This window comes from Molothrus ater, chromosome Z (assembly GCF_012460135.2).
Source record: "Molothrus ater isolate BHLD 08-10-18 breed brown headed cowbird chromosome Z, BPBGC_Mater_1.1, whole genome shotgun sequence".
In the NCBI taxonomy this organism is placed as follows: Eukaryota; Metazoa; Chordata; class Aves; order Passeriformes; family Icteridae; genus Molothrus; species Molothrus ater.
This window is the reverse complement of record NC_050511.2, coordinates 66,714,184-66,734,184: the sequence shown is the minus strand read 5'-3', so window position 1 is coordinate 66,734,184 and position 20,001 is coordinate 66,714,184. Positions and strand designations below refer to the sequence as shown.

General features: G+C 38.9%; 1 protein-coding gene across 1 annotated transcript in view; it reads left to right on the top strand.

Annotated features, from left to right (window-relative positions):
• FBN2 (fibrillin 2) overlaps positions 1–20,001 on the top strand; it is a 123,031-nt gene that overhangs the window by 38,170 nt on the left and 64,860 nt on the right. The window contains exons 12-18 of the mRNA XM_054517971.1: positions 5,249–5,368; positions 5,922–6,047; positions 6,680–6,802; positions 7,823–7,945; positions 13,360–13,512; positions 14,268–14,321; positions 17,858–17,983. Coding sequence (XP_054373946.1) covers positions 5,249–5,368; positions 5,922–6,047; positions 6,680–6,802; positions 7,823–7,945; positions 13,360–13,512; positions 14,268–14,321; positions 17,858–17,983 — 825 coding nt within the window. The remainder of the gene's footprint in view (positions 1–5,248; positions 5,369–5,921; positions 6,048–6,679; positions 6,803–7,822; positions 7,946–13,359; positions 13,513–14,267; positions 14,322–17,857; positions 17,984–20,001) is intronic.

The following is a 20,001-nucleotide window of genomic DNA, read 5'->3' as shown; positions in this document are numbered from 1 at the left end:
CTATACTTCTATTCAATTACTGTGAACTTCACTCTTGCAGTGTCCAAAACTCATCAGTTATTTCAGAGAAAATACAATATTTGCGGGTTCTTGTGAGGTGGTTGTGTGGAGAGGAACCCCCTATGGAGGATACACTGATTAATATATAGGAACCTACATAAAAAATTGTGGTTATATTTTGGATTGAACCCTTGTTTACTGCGTCTTTATAAAGAGATTGAGATATGTGAATGAAAAACACCACACAAGAGCTTGTTAGCAATAGGTTTGCCTCACAGTCAGTGTGGGTTGAGAATCAGTTTCTAATGTGTCTGTGGATTGCAGGTCTCCTCTTAGTTCAGCTGTGTTCTTGCATCAGAGAGCTCGGTTGTACCTGCACCATTCCTGGCCACTGTACACCCTCATTTTAAGAAAACTCACTTAAAAGAGATGCCACCATTTCCCCAGGCAGTTGCACTGCTCCCATAGTCAAGTATCCAGAAAGTTTTCAGAACATCTAATCTAATTTAAACACTACATTTTCAAAAATACTCAGCTTTTGTTTTTTCTTGTCGTATCCTCACTGTACAAAGAAAGCAGTTCAGTACCTTCTTCATGTCACTTTTTTGTACTTGAAGGTTTATATAATTCTTCTTACAAGCTGTCCTTTATGATGTAGTGAGCCTGAATGTTTTTAGCTTTTTTATTTGGGTGACAGTTTTCTGTGCCTCTGATCTCTGACTGGGAAGTTCAAAGGGCTTAATTTCTTGCTGGATCCTTGGTCTCAGGAGCCATCATCACACTGTGAGAGGGGAGTAGGAGTTTTGTGATGTTTGCCTTGCTGTTCTTTATAAAAGATGGCTTGATGGCTCTTGATGGCTGTTCTTTATTAAACGAGTTATGGCGAACCCTGGCTCATTTGTTACAGCACTAGATTTTGCATCACTGAAATCAGTAATATTTTTAACTCTGGTGGGCCTTGACACTCAAGGACTATCTGGTGTCTTGGACTATTTGATCTTTTTGAAATCTAGTTTACATCTTGTATTAATATTTTTGTTACTCCAGGGTCAAGTTGATAATAACATCTGAAGCACATAGGTTGTAGCAAGTAGAGCTGTATGAACTTCAGTTTTTTTAGTTCTTCAGGTGTCATTGGAGCATGGCAATAATCTGTGGTTTGAAAGGCCCATCAGCTTTACTTATCTGGGTGCTGGGACAGGAAAAGACAATTGATAATTGTCTTTTTTTTGTCTTTTGTTCTTGATAACCGTCACTGTCATTCTGTCCCTGACCCTTCTGTGGGCTCACCCTGCAGGACACTTGCTTGGCAGTTCCCCTTCTATTCCTGGCTTGTGATAATTAGTGAAGTTGCATCTAATTTTCATTTTTGGGTCCCAGTGCCTGAAAACTCTGAGGTTAGGTTGATAGGTGCATTGGGGAAGAAAAAATTGACCTGGTTAATTATCTAGTTTACAGGCATGTGCCCAGTAAAAATGTGTCTTCACTTAAAGAACTTAATCTTGACTTTACAATGCTTACCTCAGCATAAAAGAGTAAAGTGAAAGCAGAGGAAATTTTGGATGCACTGGGATCAAAACAAAAATTTCAATTGGTTTAACAAAAGCTGAATGTGCAGTGCCAGCTACAGTGCTGTCCCACGTGGAAAGCATGGGAAGAGACCCCCCAAAATGGCTTCAAAAAAGTTTAAGTGTCATTTTGCCCATTTTTTTATTGCATGAAATAAATCAGTCATTACTAATTTCAGCTCTGCAGTGGTTTGCCTTCTCAGTAGTTGCTTGAATTTAGATGTTTTATAAGAGAGTGAACTCTGTAAATTATAAATAACTCCGTGAGCTCCATAAATAACACAGCTTTGTTTCACTGGTATTTTCTAATTGTATTATAAAGAAGTAGCCAAAGTATCTTATGTTCCCTCCTGAATCTGAGATTTGTAAACAGTAGTTGCTGCAAACTACACAGAAGGTTTCTTAGAAATATAGGCAAGATATATATTCTAATTTATATATATATATATATGATTATAGTCAATTTCTATATCATAATTTGAATATTTATCCTATTACTGACAGAACAGTCTTGGGGCATTGGTAATAGGGTTAATGGCACATAAATGAACACTATTGCTGTACTTCTCTGTCTGCCTGCTCCCAAAGCAGTAAATTAAATCCAGAAATGGTTACATGTTTTTCTGTAGAGTTAAAGAAAAGCATTGTTTCAAGATTAATCCTGCCAAACCGAAAAACTGTGGTGTTACTTATTTGTCTCTGACCTAAACCTGCATTATGCTGTTCTTCACAACAGAACATGGCCAAGGACCATGAGTGTCCTAAGTGGTCTGGCTCTGAATGGTCAGTCCTTTTCTCCAAAATAGACAGCTTTAATTTTATTACCTTTCCTTATTCATTTCTGTTTCAAAAAACTCTGGATAAAATTGTAGGGACTTTTAAAAAAGTGGGATCAAACCTGTAGGTGTGCTATGTTGAATTTTAGTTGTCTTGTGAATACAAATAGGCCTATTTAAAATTTTGTCATTTGTCTCCAGACTCATTGCAGTAAGTCTTTTAAGGGGGGTTTTGGAAATTTCCTGCTGTGCGTGAGAGAATTCTGACAATTGTTAAGAGATGAAAAACTGAAAAGTGGAGATGTGTGTGAGGCAAGTCCTGAAAAACTAACATTTGACCTTGAAAGGGGGTATGCTGCAAGACAGAATAAATGGGTTAAATATCTCTGTCTTAAATGTTTCCTGTTTATACTGCTGGAATATGCATGCTTTCAATGCAAAATCAAAGCCAACAACTCCTTTCTATTAACATACATTTGCCATTTCCCTCAGTTATCAAGAGCATATAAAAATAAGACCAGCTTAAGATGCATATTTCATGTGGAAGTCATGTGCATGAAGGATGCACATGGCTTTGGAAGGATTTTCGAAGCTTAAGTCAGCTGTTTGATAGAGAACCTCTGCATTCCTGCTGTAGAGCTTATAAACTTACAGACAGATCCTTTGGACCATGAACATAGGCTTTTTTTGAAGCAAGTTGGAGTCTGTAATAGAGAAGGTCCTAAATGTCATTCTCTTCAGGAAAACTAAATAAAACAGATGAGCGCTGTGTCAAGTATTTATAAGTTCCCTCTGTGCTCCCTTATCATAAGGCAAAATATAAATACAGTAAATTCATTTGAATTAGGGCACTTGACAAAAAAATTATTGTTGAGATGTGATTCAGAGTTTGATGTTCTGTTGGTAGCTGAGGACTTTGTTCTGAAGGGGTGGTGTTTAATCCTCCTTGACCCCTTCCTAAATCAGCTGAGCACTGAGAAAAAAATCACCTCTGGTGAAAAATCACCTCACTTCTGACAAAGAGCATCCCAACACCCAGGCATGGCAGAGAAACTTGAGGGCAGGGAACTACTACAGTGACACAGACTGGCATGTAAAAAATCATGGTTAAATACCTCGGTATTTAACACCCTGAATTCCTCTTTTCTTTATCTCCTCTCACTTCCTGTGGTTTTACTGCAGTGATCAGTGGATATGCAAATGTGAATGACCTAATTACTTGTGAGGGGAGGTGTTTGATTCTTCCATTTGCTCTTCCTTTATTCATTTAGCTGTTTACGCAGAATGTATCTGGGCACCATGAGTGCTGTAAACCAGGCAATTATATCAGTGACTTGTGTAAACACAGATTCTTTTTGTACAGTGATGCTCTGGATTTAAACTTTGTGTGTTCATTAACTCAGTAATTCCTGTTAAATATGGGGTCTTATTTATTATTAAATTAGAACAAAACGGACCTTTTGCCATCTTTTATAGTGATTTTAGAAGTTATTCGTGGAACAGCACTTTCTAGAAAGTACACATAACCATCCTTATGATTTCAATTTCTTGTTGCATGCCAGTATTCTCAAGATGTTATGAGCTGAGCTCTAGAACCAGATTTGATAAGGAGTGAGTGGAAATGATCACAAAAATTGCCCTGGGGTTTTCCTGGTATTTCTGGAAGCACGCACTGCAAAATGCATGGGAAAATCATCATTGTTAGGAACTGATCAGCTTCAGAGTTTCTTACTGCAGCTTTCAGCCAGATGCCAGAAACTCTTGCAAATCACCACCGGGTTTGTGGTGTTAAAAGCCTGCCTAAGTGAAGAGATGAGTAATTACAAGTGCATTGTAAATAAAGTGAAGGGCCTAGCTGGAGGAAAAAATCAAATTAGCAAAAGTTGCTGATAAAGAAATGGGGGATTTCATCAAGGGATCCATTTGTCACCTGTAAATTGAGCTCTAACAGCGAGCAGCTGCTTAGGTCATCCTTTAGGAACTGCTGTGGGGACTGATCCAGCAGTCCTGCCCTACCAGTGGGATACACCCACTCTGCTCCAGTGGATTACAGGGTTCTGGAGGGTTTACAGAAGAACAATTGTTATTTTAGATCTGGGAATAGCTGTCGTGACCAAAGACACCTCTGACTCAATGGTAACTACTGGATATCAAATTTGGGAAAGGGTTCTTGAAAAAGAACTGTTGAAGTTTTCTGAGCCCCATGTCAAATGAGAGTTCTTTCTGACATTTCAGTTGGTTAAAATGTGTTTGGTTGCACCCAAATACCCAAAACTTTTGGAAAGGAGAGCAAGGTACATTATAGGAAAGAGTTAGGTTAAATCTGGCATTACTCAGTGCAAAGACTGAGGTTGAGGGTGCAGTGGAGCATAAATATTTGAGATGTGGTGCATAGACTGTGGTCTCATTAAGAATCCCTCCTGCTGGTGTGCAGCCCCTCCTCAGTTTTTTACAGCAAACCTGTAAAATAGTAGGGGTGGGCTTTGGATGCCATGGTTTGCTCTCAATTTGAAGTGCCTGTTTTGATTAGTGTTGTTTTTTCTCGTGAAGGAGCATAAATGGCCATTGATTTAAACGAAACTGGGTTATATTAAATCAACCATTAAGGCAATCATCAGGTCTCAAAATCCTCAAGAAGATTTTTTTGTTTTTCTGTTGGCCCTTAAGATGCTTACAAATGATGCAGCGCCACTTCACCTCTTACAAATGGCCTGCCTAGCTGAACCAGGAACAGCCCCGTGTTCCTGACAAAGCAGTGATTTTGAACCAAGAACAGGCTTTGGTAATTAGCATTTGGCTGGTAGTTACCGTCTTTTTCACTCAGAAGCTTCCAGAGTTGGGGGGGGGGGGAAAAAAAGTTGTAGACTTTGTGAAGTCATTAATGCTTCTCTGTGCTGCCAGCAGATGTTGATGAGTGCACATCAAACCCCTGCTCCAATGGGGACTGTGTCAACACACCTGGTTCCTATTACTGCAAGTGCCACGCAGGTTTCCAGAGAACTCCCACCAAGCAAGCCTGCATTGGTAAGAGAACTGCTCCATGTCTGCTGGCATTGCAGATGTCCTGACCCCTTGCATCAGACTCCATTTGAATTTGAAAGATAGGCGTGCAATTTCAGTAAATCCCAGTGTTGAATCGGTTCTAGATTTGGGCTGCCACCTCATTTGTTTTGTTGTTGTCTTTTAATTACCCATTTTTCTGGAATATCTGTCTGGGGAATTTCCCAGACAGGAGTTCTGAAAAAAAAAAAAGTAAAAATTGAATGACAGGTGCTTTTTTGAGTATGCATGCAGATGAAAGTATTCATCATATTTTAAAAGTATTCATGAAGAAAATGCAAAGCATCACAACCTGTAGCATTTGCTGTACATGTCTGTAAAAATATTTTTTTTCCCTGATGCAAGGAGACAAAATTCCTAACTTACTTTTGAACTTTTTTCTAGGTAATGTTTAAGTGATGTGCCAGTATTTTTCAAAGCACTAATTGCCTCCCGAATGCATTTTTATCTTAACTGTAGTTCTCTGTTTGTGCAGGATTTCGTTTGTTTGGCTGGGTTTGTTTTTTCTTCCCCTTAGATATCGATGAGTGTGTTCAGAATGGCGTTCTTTGTAAAAATGGGAGGTGTGTGAACACTGAGGGAAGCTTCCAGTGCATTTGCAATGCTGGGTTTGAGCTGACTGCAAACGGAAGAAACTGTGTGGGTAAGGGCCCTTCTGAAGAATGGGGCAGGCATTAGCTTGGTGGTTCTAGAAATTGTGCTTCATACTACAGGTGAGGATCACCGAAGATTACTTTTTTGAAATACCGTGAACTTAGAGGCCTTTAATTCAAATAGTTATTATACAGAACCATATGATCTCAAAGAAAATTTGAGGTGACTTTTGTTTTTCAAGCTGCACCTCTACTCAAGAGTCCTAATAATAATGTTTTTCCATAAAGCTTCACAGCAAATGATCCATAAATCAGCGTTGCTGAAGAAAACACCTGTTTCTAAATTTGGCTGCACAGCGTGAAGAAAAAAACTTGCTAGATAAACAACAAGCTTAATTCTCTCAGGCGATGGAAGCTTTTTATCCTCTCATGTATGAAAGAAAGACACACCCTGTCCTTTCATACGCAGCCTGCTGAAATATGCAAAGCAACAGATCACAACATGAAAAATTGCTGCTTTTTCTGTGGAGTGAAAACTCTTGAGATACTTTATCAGAGTTATGATCAGAAATTGATCCTCAAGGGAAGAAATATGCCACATCAGTCCTCACTGATCATTTTCACTGTGTTGTCTTCTGGAGGGTGAGAAACTAAAAGCAATTTTCTTTGCAATGTTTTGTAGACCACGATGAGTGTGCCACCACAAACATGTGCTTGAATGGGATGTGCATAAATGAGGATGGGAGTTTTAAATGCATCTGTAAACCAGGATTTGTCCTGGCTCCAGATGGACGTTACTGTACTGGTATGTGAAATCTGGGGGGATATTGATGGAAAATGGCTTTCACTGTCTGCTCATCCCTGCAAGAATGGCAGTCTGCTAACATGGATTGATTCAAAGCCATATAACACCTTGCTACTCACTAAAGTAGATTTCTTTAGCTGCCTGGAAACAGATCCTTAATTTACTGAAAGAAGTACTTAATAGTGTTAGGAAAGCCACAATGATCAACAAATTAGCTTCTGAAAAGTCTTGGAGCATTGTAAATGCATCAAAATATTCAGGCCCTTTGTGAAATGGTAAAGTGAGCAGCAGTATGGTAAATTTAAGGTGTTAGAGAGATTCTACATTGATGAGCCCCACCCACATACACATATTTTCCACATCATTTTTCTAATAATTCAGAGTGCTTAGCACTTGAGTCATTTTACGGGTCACACAGCATTGTAAACTTCTTAAAGTGCAATCACTAAAAACTTCTACTAAACATTTTAAGAATACAGTCTGATTTAGCTTCAGTTTCAGCAAACTAATTGAAAATACTTGTTGCTGCCCACAGAGGTATGTTTGGACTTAAGCTACTTCTAGCAAATAATCTAAATTCTTCTGATTTGAATTTTAACCATTTCTACTAGTTGTGCTTTTCTTAATAACATGCAGTTGTGCTTAAAAATTGATGACCACTTAAAAGTTCTTTGAAATTAAAATTAACCATCATAAGGATATTTTATGTCTAGTGCTCTTTAGCCATACTTTAAAGAAAAATTGAAATACAAGCTGGACAAAGGGGAAGATTTGTCATTGATTTTGCTTAATGTGGAATATGAAGTACTTCTAATCCTAAAGTTCTTCTGCATGTTTTGGGGATGTTTTGTTTGTTTGTGCAGCTGGAATTTTGGTTATTCCAAGATTAAATTTTTATTAGAAATAAAACAAAGATATTGTTATCTACTATCATAAAGTAATTTGATAATGTTCTGAAACTATTAGCTGTAACCTTGCTTAAAAACAGATTGATTGCTGAAGTGTCTTGCCTCCTCTTAGATATTGATGAATGCCAGACATCAGGAATTTGCATGAATGGCCATTGTATAAATACTGAAGGCTCATTTCGGTGTGATTGTCCTCCTGGCTTGGTTGTTGGAGTTGATGGTCGTGTGTGTGTAGGTAAGTCAGATTTATTCTTTTCTCTTCATAGAAAAACAAGTGGAATTATCAGGTTAATTAATTATCGAATGCATCAAATTATTTCCTTCTAAATAATGTTGATATCAAACCACAAACAAGATGCAAGCCCATAATCCTATTGTTAAAAGACAAGAAATTAATTTTCTCTCTCCAATGAGGTGGTACCTCTTGTTTACCTGTTACTCATATAAGAGTAAGCTTAAAGTGCCTGCTCTGCCTGGCATCTCCTTTTGGTTTTGAGACATACCCTTTCTAGCCTGATGAAAAGTAGTATTTTGCCATGTAATCAGCCTCTTATCCTCTCAATTGGTACTGGTTGGAATTTAAGAGATTCTTCACTAAGCTCTGCTAGGAGCTCTAGCATATCTTCAGGGAGCTCGTGGGACAAAAAGTGGATCATTTTCAAGCTGATGAATTAAAAAAGTATAGAGGGCAAGAAGTATTCAATTCCTTGTTCTCTGCTGATTGCTGATGGGGAGGGACGAGAGGAATAAATATTTGACAGAGATTTCTGAGAGTTATGACACTGTGTGTACTTTGCGAAGTTCCTTAATTTAATCCACAGTCTTTTCCCTGTGTATCTCAGAACATCAATTTTATATCCCTGAAATTCCTCCTTCCCCAGCTCCTGCATATGTCTGTCATCAGGCATGTTAGTGAACAGAGACTCTACAAGAATCATATTTATTAATTATTAATTAAAAATTAATGGCTGTTGTTGCTGATGGACTCATGGATGTTGCATCTGCCTTTGTCTTATCAGCATTTTTCCAGATAAAGGAAAAACAGCATCACAATGCTTTGGAGGTTCTCACACCAAAGGGATAGGACATACTAAATCCTCATGTTGCTGTTACCAGCTCATTTCAAATAACATTTCGGATGGTGCTAAAGTTCAAAAGTCTTCAAAACGAAATCTAGGACAAGTGTTTCTACCAAGTGCCACCACAATCTAGCCCCTTCTGTTACCACTTCAGCTTTAAAAATGCATGATAAAAACTGAGGCTGTCTTAAAAACATAGATTCAAAAAAAGCTAAAACACATTCTCAGTCTCTCAGTTGGAGCACAGATTTTGTTGTTTTAAGTAAATTAAATGTTCTAGTAGGCAAAACTGTACTGAAGATTGAACCAACAAAAGCAAGTTGTGTTCCCTCCTGTGTGGTAGCCGAGTTGTTTTCTTCTGGTTTATTAAAAGTTTGGAGAAAAGCATTGAGAAGTAAAACAATGAGAAGAGGCCTGGTGTACTGTTTTAAATATTGGGATTTCACTGCTCAGTGGCACACCAACAAAACCAGATTTGAGTACAAGCTGTTCAGTACCTTTTTTGTGTTCCAAGTTGGCCTCATCTTTACGCCTGTCAGTGATACAGCTGCAAAGAATCAATACAGTACTCAGTTTTCTGTGCTTTCATTTACCTAATGTGTTGCCACCGTACTAGCAGCAAAAGGCTTGACAGGTTGGCCATCATCTGTGAACACCATTTATTTAGAAGTTACGTGTTGCACAGCTTTAAGGCTTACCATAAATGCTTACATTTTCAACAGGAAGTTCCCTTCATAGGACAAAAAGACTTAAAGCAGAATAATGATCTAGTTGGAAAATTCATTTAAAAAAAAGATGATGTAATTATTCCAGCCATAAAGTAGCATAGCAAATTTCAAATACTGCATAACAACATATCCTCACACATGACTTGAGAGCAGAATTTCCAAGCCAGTCCACTGTTCAGAATTGTGTATGTGTGTTTATATGTAATCCACATGCTGTGTTAACTACAGGAATTCTGTGTCTGGCTATTTGATTCCATATATTGCATGATCTAAATAGTACTTTTCAGACATTCTGGCTGCTAGATGATCACTGGTAGTTTGAAAATTAATAACTTAAATTGGACATCTTGTAAGAGCATTCCCGCAAGTCTGCTCGGTAACCAGCAAGGAATATAAAATCTGAGAGCCCACAGTCTGGCTGCCCCCTCTTTCCCTGAGCCCTGTTTTACTTCTGAATAATGACCTTGATCCTGGTGAGAGTACACATAGAGAGGAAATGCTGGTATTATATACTTGTACTTAGTATTTATAAGTATGGCTGAGTCAATCACAAAATGTTATACAAGCTTGAAAAAGGTACAGCAAAGGGGAGCAAATGCTTGGAAAAGGAACAGTTACAGAGTTGTGGAACAGCTAGATAAATACCTGGAGCCAAACTTCCAATATTTGAATATTTGCAGGCTTTTTAGGTTTGGCTGTACTTCCAGCTGCAGCTCCATGCTTGGACACCTCAGCTGGCTCTGTGTGTGAGCATGTATCACCTCAGAACTTGCGCTGAGCTGTGGCTCCAGCTTCACACAGTATTGCTTGCTCTCTGCTGAGACACTTCTAATTACCTCTGCCCGGAGCCAGAGCCATCCAGGATAGACTAAATAAACTTTATTTTACCCTGGTAATTTTGTAGAGCCAAATGGATAAGTGTTTGTCATAAGCCTGATTTGACCTTCTAAGGCTCCTGGATGGGTGCAATGACTTTCCCTGAGTGTGGGTCAGACACTTTTCCACCTGATATTGACCACAAATGTGGTGATGATAATTTTTGTGGTTTTGAAGTGCTACACTGCCAAATTTAAGAGTGTAGAAGTGCCATGCCTGGGGACAGGTGGAGAGTCCCATAAAGGGGTACATGGGTACAGCAGCACAATGCTCATCTCTGATCCAGGGCAAAAAATAAATTCTTGGTGCTCTGGAATGAGTAGCCAAAGGCTGATCAAACTAAACATGGGGAGCACCACAGGGTCATCAGTAAATGCAGACTCAGAACTGTTGTGGAATAGAGAACCTGAGCTTTGTGAGGTGCCTACAGCAATTGAATCATCCACAAAGAGCCTGTCCTTCTCATTCTTGCTCATAGCACAGCCCAAGGGGGACATTCTCCCTGTCACACAGCTGCTGTGGGAGAGCCAGCTTGGTTCTTCATCCTTCACAGGCTTGGTGAATCACTGACTGTGTAGGTCAGACTGTTTTCCTGTCACTGGGCATGAGATTGTCCCCAGGTTCTCCGTGTCACTTCACTAAAAGCACTGATCTGCACTGAGAGCACTTGCTCTCTTGTGCAGAGCAGTTGCTCAGTAAATCTGTAGCTTCCTTCAGCTACTTCCCACACTCCACATCTTTGAAGACTTTCCTCCAGAGTATTTCTTTCACACTTTCCCAGTCTTCTGTCCCTCTGCAGTCTCCCTTGGTCCCTTCTGTCCCTCTGCAGTCTCTGTTTCCTTCCCTTGACTTGCTTCTCCATTTCCTCAGTCATATAACTAGGGAGAAACCTCCCCTTCTGTGATAGGGCAGTGATTGATTATTGCCCCCTTTGTTCATGGCAGAACTTGTCAGGGTGGCAACTGGACTTGTCTGAGATGGAGGGAAAGGATGTGATGCCTCTAATTATTTTGCAAAGTGAACAGAGATTTCTTGTGCAAAAGTGCTCAGCTATTTTCAAGCATCATAATCTTTTCCTGATGTCAAGTGCAAGCGAGTTGTACTGGCTTCACCTAGATTCTTGGCAAGGAAAGAAACCTCTAAAATCTAGGACATATGTAGCTGTGCTCCAGAACTATCTGTTCCATGGGATAGCAAAAGCAAGAGAAAACATTTATGTGCAGGCAGTACTGTTACACAGGAGCCAGCTTACAACACTCAAAGGGCCGACAGAACACATAAGGAATTGCCAGTTCTTATTTGGATTGGCCCTGGATATTCAACATTCACTGTAAAGCTTCTCATGCAACTTTCCTTTGTTGTTTTGGGGTCATACTTCAAGCAAGGAGCTGTCTGGATTCCCTCAAACTCGTTTCAGTTTCTGAGTCCACTCAGGCTCGTGTCCAGGCCACAGTGCATGGTGGTTTTACTGGGGGACTGTCAAGGAGCATAAATTAAAGCTGTGTTCTGTTCTAGTCCATAAATGTACCTGAAACAAAGAGTATTTCTGCAGCTCCTGTAGAATTTTAGGAGTCAAAAGTAAAGGCTGTTTATCGGTATCCTGCAGTTCTCAGCTATACATTTTTAGAAGGACTGTCCAATCTCATGCTTATTCAGAGGTCTCTAATACTATCCTGTAAGCAAACATGGGAAAAAACATTGAAGCTTAAAGAGACCAAAACCAGAAAAGTACAACAAAACCCCAAACAAATGTATAAAAAGCAGTCTCAGAGACATTCTCATAGTTCTTGGATAAGTATGGGAGATTAATATTCCTGTAAAGGTCAGTATTGAAATATGTCTTGTAAGACATTTCTTGCATCTTACTGGTCAAGGCTGTCAAATTGATTTATGTGATTAAATCACCTGTAAGATTGGCAGTGTGTACATGGTGAGTTTTACACATGTGTGGTTGGCCTGTGTAATTTTTCTGCTGTCTAATTTTTGGACTGGTCTTTGGGGTTGAAGAACCTTTCAGGTGTTCTGTGTTTTGTTTGTGTGACAAGTGGTGGTTCATCCAGCCCACCATTTCCAGGCCTCTCCCCAGGGATGGCAGTTTAACTTCCAGTGTGTTTTTAATCACAAATCCCCTGAAGTTTCTTATAGTCTGGACAGTATCACTGCTTCCCTCACTGCCTAGCTGTGTGTAAAATTTGCTAGATTGCTTTTCCCAGCTGGATTTTGGGGCCTCTTTGGTTATGCTAAACCAGCACTGGTGCCTGTTTATGTATAAACCTATTAAGATGGTCATGTCACGTAAATGCTGGTCTGAACAATCTGCTAAAATTGCACTTCTGTTCATGATTTTGTAAATACAGCTGGAGACCATGCTCCTCCTTCCAGTAGCTGGTACAATATCCCATATTATAATATAATACATATATACCAATATTTATATTTATATTATTTTGGGATATTATGGGTAATATGGGATATTATATTGGGATATATATATATATATATCCCAATATAATATCCCATATTACCAGCCCTGTGCTGCTGGTGGGTTATCCTAGCTGAGGACCCATTGTGGAAGTCAGAGATGTCTGTGGTACTTCCCAAAGGGAAGAATCAGCCACCACATGCTGATCCAGGCTGTTCTGTGTTTCTTACTGGCATATTTGTTGATGGATTTACAGAGCTGCTTTGGGGTGTGGGTCGCCTTTGCTGGCTCCTTTGGAATGCCTTTGAATTTAGTCACAATATCCTGGTTTAGGTGGTTTGAAAGTGCTTTGGGGAAAGCTCCAGGAGGCAACCACGCTGAGAATTGGCCTTGGTCTCATCAAGATTATTAAGGCAGTGCAGATGTAGCCAGTGTGACCTTTTTGTTAACCAAAAATAAGAGGCTTTAGCTTTTGGGATAGTATGCATACATTTAATTTTCAGCCTAAGGAAATAATTACGTCTTCCTCTGTCCTTTTCTTTAGATACTCACATGCGTAGCACATGCTATGGGGGCATCAGGAAAGGGCTGTGTGTCCGTCCCTTCCCTGGTGCTGTGACAAAGTCTGAATGCTGCTGTGCCAATCCTGACTATGGCTTTGGGGAGCCGTGCCATCCCTGCCCTGCTAAAAACTCTGGTAAAATTTTTTTGTTTCTTCAAGGGGTACAGTGAACATACAGACTTTAAACAAAAATCTTGTTGAAATCACATTGTTGATTTATTTCATGCCCTAAAGAAAAGGGAACAGGGTAAATTTGGGTTCCTGAATTAAATGTTTGCTATAAGTATTAATTCTTGCAAGAGAATAAGCAGAATTCTCCAATGAATCTGTAAATTTCCTGCTCCAGTCAATCCAGCTTAAAAGAGCAGCCCATATTATTTCTAGAAATATGTATTTCATTTTATAAGAATCAATTGTTTAAGTAAACCTGGGAATTGATTTAAAAAAAAAATCTCCTGACTACAGAGCTGAGGTGATGCATCTTGGACAGAATTTCCATTTAGTACATTTAGTATTAATATTATAGCAGAAAACTATTTAGAAAAAAAAAAAAACAAGTAAAAGTGACAGTGTGATTAAAAGCAGTAACTTGAGAGGACAGTCATGTCAAGACTGTAAAAAAAGAAATCACCTGAGTTTTTAACTCTGGTCATCTAAGTTTGGTTTTGTGTGTATATATATATATATATATATATATGAAAGTTCAGGATGGATAACTAAATTATCTATAAATGGTTATTTCATGTGAACATTGGCATTTTGTGAGTTACATTGTGGAAAAATTACTTTGGGGAAAAAAAAAATCATGTGGGTTTAGTTTAGAATTAAAGAAGGTGAAATACTGGAAATAACATTTTCTTTTCCCCAACATCTCCACCTCAACTGAGCAGCTGAGTTCCATGGCCTGTGTAGCAGTGGAATAGGCATTACTGTTGATGGAAGAGGTATGTTGCATATTTTCTCTAATATATACGATTGTCCTGGTTTAGGGCAAATTTTGGGAGGAAATTTCTGAAGTGTTTTTTTTCTAGAAGGCAAATTTAAGCGGCCCCTCCCCCAAGAAGTTCAGGAGGTAAATTTCTTTCAAGAAAAGTGGATGAAATTGTTTATTTAACAACATTTTGTTGATAACATCGAAATGTTGTTACATTGACATTTTAACAGCTGATTAACAATTCAACAATTCAGCATCATAAAGTCACCCCAGGACAATGATTCAAAGTTTTTTAAAAAAACCCTCAGAACTGTTTTTTGGTTTTTTTTTTGATAACATACTACAGTGGAGTTTTAACTTCAAGATTAATATGTTAATTTTAGTATTTTAATTCTCAGACTACATTATTTGAATGTTGTCTAGAGGAAAGGGTGGAATTAACTCTCTAAAACAGTGGATTTTGCCTGACCCTCTCAATAGAAATAAGTCATCTGTTTCAGAGTTCTGACCTATGATTTTGTTTTCAGACTAGATATTTTTTCAGATTAGGCATAAAACAGTTCTCTCTCATTTGACAGGAGTCACTTGCATTTGCAGTTGATTTTCAGTCAGCTGGGATAGTAATAGAGCAGTTTTTCATTCCAGATCCAATGTTCACTCATGGATTGTTTCCATGGACAGATTGTATCTCTGTAGAGTTAAAAACTGGAAGGGAGTTTAACTGAAAAAACCATATCCTTATGAAAAAAAGTCCTGAAAGTGACCACTTGCATTTAGCATTGGGAGCTGTAAAGCTCCACATACTTTTCCTAGTGCCACAGAGACAGGGATTTTAAAAAACAATGGCTGAGCCAGGTCTGAAGTAGGGGCAAAGCACGCTGCAGCTGCCAGATAAGTAAAATGGGTTGAAGAAGGAATAGGAGGATACAGGAACATAAAATTCATTGCTAGGTATTTGTCTGATGTGTTAATAATTATCCTTGTCAGCATTAAAGCTCCTGTTCTATGCAGCAGAAACAGAATAAGAGCTTCCATCATTACATTTAGCAATAGCCTAAATAACTTTTAAAACTAGGACTTAAATAAAATAAATTCTGGTTTTGTTCAGTACTTGTAAGTATCTGCGTATTTTTTTCTTCATTGTTTAACATGCTGTAAACTTGTATGAATGATGTGAAATCCATGGAATTTATGAATTCTCTCCGTTTGCTTTCCAGTGAATTATATCGGGTCCAGTGAAGAATCTCTAAATCTCAGAGAATTAATGTCAGTATTCAGTAATACTTAAAACAAGCAGCATCCTACCATAAGAATTTGCATGCAGCCTGGTGGAGTGGTTCATGTGTCCTTTTGGACACATGGAAAATGCAGTTTCTCACTAAAACATTGAAAAACTGTGCTGTCTACCAAGTGCATGACAAAGATCATTCATGTCTCAACTGAAGTCCTCTTTTGTTCAGGTTTCTAGAGCAAACACAGGGTTTTCTGTGCCTCTTGTACAGCAGCATTGCAGCCAATTTTCATGCTTCTGTTCCTGTCACTCCTTGTGTGGCTTGTCCCCAAGATCCAGACATGTTTAGTGAGCTACAGAATACACTTTGCTCTAAAGAAAATACAAATCTGAAGTGGCGCGCCAAATCGTATTTTCTTACAAAGTTTTTCAGGCGTCCCATAGCATTGAGTTTTATCCAGGGGTAGCATGGTTTTTTCCAAATGCATATGTGATTAAATGTATTAAATCAGTATCTAAACTGCACTGTGATTAAATAGGAAATGTTCTTTGCAAAAAGTTGAGCTCTACAAGTATAAAACAAGCCTTTCATGAAGTCACAGCTAGGCCAGCACCCTTTCTTTCCAGGGTTTGGGAAAGGAACTATTTAAAGTAATGGGCTTACCATATGAGAAGAAGGAAAATATTGAAAAACCCTCTTTTCCTCAGAGGCGAGAAGCATTAAAATTAGTCTGTTCCTCTTCTTACAGTTCATATGAATATTTTGGAGTTTTCCAACTACAGCAGAAACTTTATATAGAACTGTAAATTCAGGGTATATAACTCATCCATCATCCTGTCCTGTCTGTCTGAGAAAAAATTTAAATTTCCAGCAAGTACTTACAGGACTGAATATGCTGTAGTTTTGACCTCTGTTTTACTTATGTATTAGGAAAATTTATGTGTCAACTAGTAATTTATAACTTCTTACCTAGATCCTTAAACTACAGGCACTGGGTCCACAGGCTGGGTATTTTGCATCAAGCTTTTTGTTAACAACAGGTAATTCCCTGTCAGTTTAGGTTGGAAAGGATATCTGGAGATGATCCAACCTAACCTTCTGCTCAGAGCAAGGGTATTTTCAAAGTTAAACCATTTCTCAAAGCCTTGCCTGGGGGAATTTGGAAAATCTCCAAGGATGGAGTTTCTATAGCCTCTTTGGGCAGCTTCCTCCACTGCTTAGCCACACTCATGGTGAAGAATTGTTTTCCTGGTGTTTAATTTAAATTTCCACCATTGTATCTTGCAAGTGTTGTCTCCTGCCATGTCGTTGTGCACCTCAAAGAGGTGCCTCCATCTTGTTTGTAATCATCTCTTAAAATCAGGGTAGTGCTGTTAGGGGTCCCTCTGATAATCCCTCTTTTCAGCTGAACAAATCCAGCCCCTTCAGCCTCTTCTTGCACCTCAGGCACTGATTCTGCTGAGGGAATTTAGCCACACTGACATGAGCTGTGTGTAGTTCAGGAGACACTTGGAGCACTCTGAGGGGAAAATTTCTTAATCCAGGTGATAGTTTAAACAGAGCTGAGGCATTACTGGACCTATTGATTACCAGCACAGATGAACTAATTAGTGATGAACCAATGCACTAATTAGTGATGTCCATACTGATGGCAGCCTGGACTGCATTGGTCATGCCCTGTTGGAACTCCTGCTGAATTGAGGGGTGTGAGCCAGATGGAGAGTAAAGTACCCTGAATTTCATGAGCATGAACTTGCAGTTGCTTAAGGCATCAGTGAATGGGATTCCCTTGGAAACTGCCCTCAGGAGGAGGAGCAGAACAGAGCTTTGAGGATGTTTTCCTGAGATCACAAGAGCTCTCTCTTCACATGTGTAAGAAGTCAGGCAAGGAGGGGAAAGAGCAGCATGGCTGAGTAAGGATCAGGCTGAAGTGTGAGAAGGAAATGCAGTGTCAGTGGAGACAGGGAAGAATGCTGTGAGGAACAGAGGAAAGCTGCCCAGATGTGTAGGCATGGGATTGGGAAAGCTAGGGCACTCTGGGGCTGAGTTGAGCAAGGAGTGCCAGGGCATAGGAGGCTTGAGGAGTGGGCCCATGTGAAGTGGCCCAAAACTGGATGCAGTGTTCCGGGTTTGTCCCTCTAGTGTCAAATAACGGAGAATAATCACCTCTTTCAGCCTTTGGGCTGCATCTGTGCCTTGGCTCTGACTGAGGGCCCCAGCATGCAGTGAGTCAGGTGTTGCCCACACCTCTCACAGGAGCAGGTTTGTCACAGCTGGCAGTGCCTGACTGTCTTCTGTTGCTGTGCTGATGCAGATATTAACGAGTGTGCTTTGGATCCTGATATTTGCTCCAATGGGATTTGTGAAAACCTGCGTGGCAGCTATCGCTGTAACTGCAACAGTGGCTACCAGCCTGATCCTGCTGGAACCAATTGTGTGGGTAAGTTCTGGTTGTTTTTTTTTTATTGTGGATGAATTATTTATCATTGTGTTGATGCTGGTTTGACCTGACAGGATTTAGGTCGCAAGACATCTGCTTCTTCAAGCTGCAATCAAAATGCAAAAAAATTTGGAATGATGCTTTTCTCAATCTCTGCATAAATGTTACACTTACTGTATATTTTGCATACTGTACATTTTTGTATACTGTATATTTATTGTGTTGCTGTTTGGGATGTGTAAGTAGGAGGTAACATTGCAGGTTTCACTCTCCATCTAATTAATTTTATTATTAATGAAATCCAGTGGGTTTTTGTTTTCTTTTGGGAATTCTTACATCCAGAAAAAGTGTGTCACACCACAAGGGCATTGTAGAATCATGTTGCTTATAGCCTTGTAATTTTAAGCAGAAAGGCAAAGTTTGTTTAAATTAAAAGCTAATAGAAATCTCTCAGGAACCATCAGGATGTCCAAAGTATTGTCCTTAAATACTGTGTTTATTTTGGTAAATTATTGCTCTCTGCACCTAAAGATTTACTGACCTGTCCACTGGCAAAACTCCACCAGTTTTGCTGGGGAAAACCTGGTCTATAGCTGCAGTACAGTTTTCATATCAAACATTCCTTCCTGGTGATGCAAAGGAAGCACAAAGTAAAGAAAGTGTCCTTCCTGGTGATGCAAAGGAAGCACAAAGTAAAGAAAGTGTCTCCTTTCATCTGCTTGAATAAAGGAACTTTACATCTAGCTACTTCCTAAAGCCCTAAATATTACCTTCTGGCAGGAAAAGCACTGCTGCAGAGAAGTTATTGGTGTTTTTCTTTTTAAAATGCTTAATGTATTCGTTCTCCAAGTGGATTTTATTGGAAGGGGTTTTATTTAGCTAGTTACTCTTGGGATTGGGTAAGTGCTAGTATAATCTATGTATTTACTTAAATAAAGATAAAGCTGACTGAATTTGAGGATGTGTTTATTCCTGGATAGAATTTTTCCATAAAAGAATTTAAGTGTGAACACTCAGATAAAAGGTTGAAAGATTATAATTAATGGCACAGTTTATGAGATGCCAGGAAATAGAAATGGTCATCAGTCAGAATGCAGACAGAATTTTTGTGAGGTCTGAGTGGGTTTAAAGCATAAATGCATTATTCAGTATTTTACAGAGCTTATCCCAACAGATTACAGTCCAAATCTGAAGTTATTCTGTGAGATTCTAATGAAATAATGCATTCATCACACTGCATAGCTGGGGCCAAAGGATTTTATGACAACAGGCTCAGAATTGCTCTTGAAAATGTCAGTTTGCAAATTTATCCTCCTTTCCTTGGTTGAAATCAGATGAAGTTAGATTAGAGACAGGTTAGGAAAGAAGAGCTTTTTTTTAAATTTATGGCTGCCAGACATAAATCTTGGATTCATCATTTGGGGAAATTTAGGCTTTGTTGTCTGAATCCTACAGGATAAGCACAGCTTGGAAAATCTGAAGAAGTTGGGGTAACCAAAATTCACCAGATTGTAGTTATATTGCATTCTCACTTTTCTTCTATATTTTTAAACTTAAAAACTCTCTAAAAATCTGTTTAAGATTTCAGTTGCAATATTAGGTTTGGGAAATCAAGCAGTCAATAAAGAAGAGACAACCTGAAGCAGGATGAAATGTCATGTTTATCCTGGCTTATCTTATCAGTATTCTTTTATACACATTGGTTATTTTAACATGTGGTGAGCATTAAAGGAAAGGGCTTAAAATTATAATTTTCATCTTTCATAGAATAAATAGTAGGGCAATGAGGAAGACACATTATTTTTAATTAGAATTACTTTCACTTAGTTTAAAGGGAGTTCAAGGAATTATGTTACTGTACCTAGTCAGTGTGCTTGATATCCTGGTCTTAATCATGTTTTTTTTTAAATTCAGTGCTCCTCTGGAAGGGAGGTGTATGTGTACTCTTGAGATGGCTGCCATGCATCAACCGTACAGGATAGATTTTAATCCACTTCATGGATAACAAAAACAATTTT